The sequence below is a fragment of the Etheostoma spectabile genome, chromosome 2, assembly GCF_008692095.1.
Source record: "Etheostoma spectabile isolate EspeVRDwgs_2016 chromosome 2, UIUC_Espe_1.0, whole genome shotgun sequence".
In the NCBI taxonomy this organism is placed as follows: Eukaryota; Metazoa; Chordata; class Actinopteri; order Perciformes; family Percidae; genus Etheostoma; species Etheostoma spectabile.
Genome location: NC_045734.1, coordinates 31,217,299 through 31,224,149, shown reverse-complemented (window position 1 = coordinate 31,224,149; position 6,851 = coordinate 31,217,299). Strand labels below are relative to the sequence as shown.

The 6,851-nt window shown below is 43.2% G+C and overlaps 1 protein-coding gene across 1 annotated transcript in view; it reads left to right on the top strand.

Moving 5' to 3' along the window:
- The window catches only part of LOC116702454 (titin), a 155,013-nt gene that overhangs the window by 133,165 nt on the left and 14,997 nt on the right, over nt 1-6,851 (top strand). The window contains exons 99-100 of the mRNA XM_032536656.1: nt 5,102-5,404; nt 6,014-6,282. Coding sequence (XP_032392547.1) covers nt 5,102-5,404; nt 6,014-6,282 — 572 coding nt within the window. The remainder of the gene's footprint in view (nt 1-5,101; nt 5,405-6,013; nt 6,283-6,851) is intronic.

Sequence of the window (6,851 nt, the reverse complement as noted above, 5' to 3'; positions counted from 1 at the left end):
TCTACTGACATGGCACTATCATACGAGACATGACATATATGCACTGACCTTAGCAATGGCACACTATTATCTACTGCACACTGGCACTATATGCATGCAATACTGACGAACATGGCCACTAATACTACGGAACATGGCACAATATCATGAACTACATACGCACCATGGCACTAGATACGCACATGACACTATATTGCAATGCCACCTATGCACATGACACACTAATATCGCATATAGACTGCCAAGGACACACCATCTATGCCAATGGCACTATATACTGCACATGGCCAATATATATCGCACGATGACACTATATGACTGCACAGGCACCTAATATATAATGGCACAGGTTACTATCCCACATGAATATATACACTGCACATGGCACTAATTACTGAGCAAGCAGTGGAAAACTAATTCTGCACATGACAATCAACTCATGACACATATAGCCATGGCACTATATACTGCACATGACACACTATATACTGCACATGCACTATATACTGCACAGACAGAATATATGACGGCACATACACTATTACTGCACGATGGCCACTATATATACTGCACATGGCATAACACATGACTATGATACTGACCATGGCACATATATACTGCCCATGGCACTGATATATGCACAATGGGCACTATATACTGTCCACGGTGACGATAATGCCACATGCCTAATGCATGGCCACTATATATACTGCCACATGACACTATATACTCACTGCCACATTACTGCACTACCTAATTCGCACATGCATCTATATAGTGCACAGTGACACTATATACTGACACAGCGACATATATACGGCACATGGCACTATAAGGCAACAATACTGCACATGGCAATATATACTGACATGGAATCCTAGATACTGCCACAGTGGCACCTAGTATACTGCACATGGCACTACTGACTACTGAACAATACGCACATGACACTAATCATACTCAAGGACACATTAATGCTACGCCTATATATACTGCACATGAACTATAGACTGACATGGACCTACTATATATACCCTGCACAGCACTATATATTGAATGCAACTATATTACTGCACATGGGTCAGTCCTATACTGGCACAGACAATATACGATGCCCGAGCACTATATACTGCCATGCACAAGATGATGACACTATAATAATGCCAGGACAATATATACTACTGACACATGACACTATGTATACTGCAAGAACACTATATAACTGCAACTAATGCACTGCTATACATGCACTGCACTAGATATACGCACAGTGGCACTATATTATACTGCACATGGGAACTATATATACGCAGGCATAGACGCACTGAATATACTGCACATGGATAATCCTATGCCAATGAACATACGCACATGACCACTTTTACTGCACAAGAACACTATATACTGACACTGGCACATTGGAAGCACATGATCACTGCACGTTATGCACACATTATACTGTCACATTGGCACTATATAACGTGCCACAGGGCACTATCTATACTGCACATGACACTATATTATACTGCACATGGCAATTACAGTGAGCTTATTCTTTCGTTTTTGGTCTTATTGCCACAAGTCTTTAATGAGAGTTTTTATGGTGGGGGACTAAGTGGTTCATCAGTCTTATTGGTGAAAGTAATAACGTATATGACCCCCCCCCCCCGCTGTGTGTTCCAGTGAAGTGATGCCGGAAGATCGACATGACCAGCATCCCTCAGAAGATCGTGTACGTGCACCGCGGCAAACCATCGACCTGAACCTGCCCATCAGCGCCAGGCACGCGCCCGTCTGCTCCTGGTTCTTCGGGGGCGCCAAGATCAAGGACAGTGGACGCATCAAGATCGACCGCACCGCCAAGTCCAGCCGCCTCGTTCATCGCGAGCCCCCCATCAACGACACCGGGCGCTACTCGCTGGAGGTGAAAACGCCGTCGCACGGCAACCGAGGTCACAAGGTCATACCTCGGTGAGTGGGGTTTGGGTTACAACTTTGTCAGGTGGGGAGTTGGTAAAAATCACTTTTTACTAAGTGTTGAGTCGTTTCAGTTCATGGTTTCAGTCAAGTTTGTCGGTCAGCTTTTAGTCCTTTTTCATTCAGTTTTTGCCAGTTTGGGTCAGTTTTCAGTCTGTTTGTGACTGTTTTGGGTCAGTTCTGGATCAGCTTTTATACTTTTTTATTCAGGTTTCAGTCAGTTTTGAGCGGTTTTGGTGTCCGTTTTGGGTCAGTTTTTAGTCTTTTTTTATTCTGTTTTGGGTCAGTTTTTAGTCTATTTTTGGTCTATTTTTAGTCGGTTTTGGTCTGTTTTTGGTCTATTTTTAGTCTGTTTTGGTCTGTTTTTGGTCTATTTAGTCTGTTTTTGGTCTGTTTTAGGTCTGTTTTTGGTCTGTGGTCGTTTTGGTCTGTTTTTTGGTCTGTTTTGGTCAGTTTTTAGTCGTTTTGTCGTTTTAGTCTGTTTTTGGTCTGTTTTTGGTCCTTTTTAGTCTTGTTTTTGGGTCTGTTTTTGGTCTGTTTTGGTCAGTTTTTGGTCAGTTTTTGGTCTGTTTTTGGTCAGTTTTGAAACGCGCCATCATGTCATGAGTCACTTTAAAAGTGTGTTATCATGACCATGAGCCGGTTGTAACCAGCGGTTGGTGTGTGTCCGTCCAGACAAGCCCGGCGGCCCGGTGGGTCCGGTGAAGATCGAGGAAACCGACGGCGTGTCGGTGACGGTGAGCTGGGAACCGCCGGAGAAGGAAGGCGGCGCCAACGTCAGGGTCTACGTGTGTGGAGTCAGCGCGACGCCCACCGCCCGGCGGGTCACCGTCTCGGAGTCGGTCACACGCGCCCTGCAACAGTTCACCAGGCTGACCGAGGGCACCGATACTGTGTTTCCGCGTCGCCGCCAGAACCGCTTCGGCGGCGGCAGCTTCCTGCAGTCGGATGGTGGTGGAGTGCAAGAGCCCCAGGTGAGTCCTCCGCGCAGCACCGGTCTCTGCACCCTGTTCCATTTATCACATGATCAGGTTTTAATGAGAAGGTTTAATGCCTGAATTATATTAAATTATAATTAAATTGTGATTATTATAAATTAATTATAATTAATTAAATGTATAAGGTTTTCTTTCAATCTTCAATCAGCAAGCGTGTAAAGTGAAATTACTTATGTCATAATAATTAAATATAATTAAATTATAAATTTTAAATTATTATAATTAAATTAATTGTAATAAATTTATAATATATTATTAAATTAAATCAGGCAAGCTGGTCAAGTGAAATTATCTTATTTTTGAATTAATGAAATTATAATTAAATATAAATTATTATACTCATATTAATTAAAGTATTAATATATTATTAAATTAAATCAAGCAAGTGGTCAGTGAAATAATCTTATTCTTATAAAATTAATAAAATTATAATTAATTATAAATTATATAAATTCATTAAAATTTATAAAATATAATTAAATTATAAAATTATAAATTCCTATATTAGTGACATTAAATTATAAATTATATAAATTCATTAAAATTAGATTAAGTTATATTAAATATACATTATTTGAATTATATAATAAATATTAATTATTATTAATTAAATCAAGGCAAGTGGTCAGTGAAATTTCTATCTTCACCGAGCGTCTAACAGCTCCTACTACCTCTATGACCCGTGCAGCGGTCGCGGACCCCCCAGCAGGCCGGAGGTCCTGGACGTGACCCACGAGGGCATGACGCTGACGTGGCGCCCCCCCGAGGACACCGGCGGCTCCACCATCGCCGCGCTACATCATCGAGCGCAAGGAGGCGGGCTCGGGCGTGGATGAAGATCAGCAAGAACCGGTCACCATGACGCGGTTCCGGTCCTCGGGTCTGATCGAGGGTCTGGAGTACGAGACACCGCGTCCACCGCCATCAACTCCAGGGGGGCGGGCAAGGCCCAGCGGACCTCCGCATCACCGTCGCCCTGGACCCATCGGTGGGTCCCAGCATCCCCCCCCCTTCCTCTTTCATCCTCCTCTTCTTCTCTTTATCTTTCTTCTTCTCTTTCATTCCTCCTCATCTTCTCTTTCATCCTCTTCTTCTTCTCTTTCATCCTCTCTTCTTCTCTTCATCTCTCTTCTCTCTCTTTATCCTCGTCATCTCTCTTTCTCCTCCTCTCTTCTCTTCACACTCTTTTCTCTTTCATCCTCCTCTTTTCTCTTTCATCCTCCTCATTTCCTTTCATCCTCCTCTTCTTATCTTTCATCCTCTTCTTCTTATCTTTCTCCCTTCTTCTTCTCTTCTCGTCCTCTTCTTCTCTTTCATCCTCTTCTTCTCTTTCATCCTCCTCATCTTCTCTTTCACACTCTTCTTCTCTTTCATCCTCCTCTTTCATCCTCCTCTTCTCTTTTATCTCTCATCTTCTTCTTTCATCCTCCTCTTCTTCTCTTCATTCCTCATCTTCTCTTTCATCTTCTCTTCTTCTCCTTCATCCTCCTCTTCTTCTCTTTCATCCTCCTCTATTCTCTTTCATCCTCCTCTTCTTTCTTTCCTCTTCCTCTTCTTCTCTTTCATCTCTTCTATTCTTTATCTCCTCTTCTTCTTTTCATTCCTCTTCTTCTCTTCATCCTCCCTTCTTCTCTTTCACTCCTCCTTCATCTTCTCTTTCATCTCCTCTTCTTCCTTTATCTTCCTCTCTTCTTTCAGATCCTCATCTTCTCTTTCATCCTCCTCTTCTTCTCTTTCATCCTCCTCTTCTTCTCTTTTATCCTCCTCTTCTTTCCCTTTCATCCTCCTCTTCTCTTTCATCCTCCTCTTCTTCTCTTTCATCCTCCTCTTCTTCTCTTTCCTTCCTTCTTTTCTCCCTCCTCTTCTTATCTTTCCTTCCTTCTTTCCTCCCCTCCTCTTCTCTTTCATTCTTCTTTCCTCCCCTCCTCTTCTTCTCTTTCCTTTCCTTCCTTCCTTTCCTTATTCCTTCATCCTTCTTTCTCCCCTCCTCTTCTTTTCTTTCCCTCCTCCTTCCCTACTTACTTAAGTTTCATGATGCTTTCATGTCATGATGCCTGTTTTGAGTCAGTCCCCCCAGTCCGGGTCCAGTATTTACCAGCTGTGTGTGTGTGTGTGTTGTGGATCAGAGCCACCAGGGGTCCCGGTCCAGCCCCGGGTCACCGACTCCACCCGGAGCTCCGTGTCCCTGGCCTGGCTGCCGCCGGAGGAGGAGGGCGGCTCCGTCATCACCGGGTACTTCATCGAGATGCAGAAGGTGGACCAGGTGGAGTGGACCCTGTGCAACACCACGCCCACCAAGATGTGCGAGTACACGCTGACCCACATGCCGCAGGGCGCCGAGTACAAGTTCCGGGTCGTGGCGTGCAACGCCGGCGGCACCGGGGAGCCCGCGGAGGTTCCTGGAGTCGTCAAAGTCCAGGAGATGCTGGGTAAGGAATCCAGGGATCACTCAGGACCATGTTTGTTGACACTTTTTTGCCACATTTTTTAGCGTTAATTCACTCTAGTTGACTCTAATTGGTTCTATTTGACTCTATTTGACTCTAGCTGACTCTAATTGACTCTAACGGACTCTAATTTACTCTAATTGGCTCTAGTTGACTCTAGCTGTCTGTAATTGACTCTAACTGACTCTGACTCTGATTTACTAGAATTGACTCGAATTGACTCTGTCTCTAACTGACTCTAATTGGCTCTAATTGCCTTTAACTGACTCTAATTGACTCTAATTGACTAATTGCCTTTAACTGACTCTAATTGACTCTAACTGTCTCTAACTGACTCTAATTGGCTCTAATTGCCTTTAACTGACTCTAATTGACTCTAATTGACTAATTGCCTTTAACTGACTCTAATTGACTAATTGCCTCTAACTGACTCTAATTGGCTCTAATTGACTCTAACTGACTCTAATTGCCTCTAATTTACTCTAATTGCCTTTAACGGACGCTTATTGACTCTAATTGACTCTAATTGACTCTAATTGCCTTTAACTGACTCTAATTGCCTCTAATTGCCTCTACCCTCATCCCCTCCAGATTACCCCGACTACGAGCTGGAGCGTAAGTACGAGGAGGGCTACGTGGTGCGGCAGGGCGGAGTCATCCGTCTGTCCGTGCCCATCCGGGGTAAACCCATCCCGACCTGCAAGTGGACGAAGGACGGCCGCGACATCTCGCACCGCGCCATGATCGCCACGCACGATGACATCACCGAGCTGGTCATCAAAGAGGCGCACAAAGATGACACGGGCAGCTATGACCTGGTGCTGGAGAACAAGTGTGGCCGCAAGGCCGTCTACATCAAGGTTAGTTACTCCAGTTACTAGTTACTCCAGTTACTAGTCACTCTGGTTACTAGTCACTCTAGTTACTAGTTACTCTGGTTACTAGTCACTCTGGTTATTAGTCACTCTGGTTACTAGTCACTCTAGTTACTAGTTACTCTAGTTACTAGTTACTCTGGTTACTAGTCACTCTAGTTACTAGTTACTCTAGTTACTAGTTACTCTAGTTACTTTATTTACTAGTTACTGGTTCCTCTAGTTACTGGTTCCTCTAGTTACTAGTTACTCTAGTTACTCTAGTTACTTTATTTACTAGTTCCTCTAGTTACTGGTTACTCTAGTTACTAGTTACTTTAGATACTAGTTACTCTAGTTACTCTAGTTACTTTATTTACTAGTTACTTTATTTACTAGTGTCTGTTGTTACTGGTTACTTTAGTTACTAGTTGCTGTATTTACTAGTTACTCCACTACATTCATCAGACAGGGTTAGTTACTAGTTACTTTAGTTACTAGTTACTTTAGTTACTCTCGTTACTAGTTACTCTAGTTATAAGTTACTATAGTTACTCTAGTTACTCCACTACATT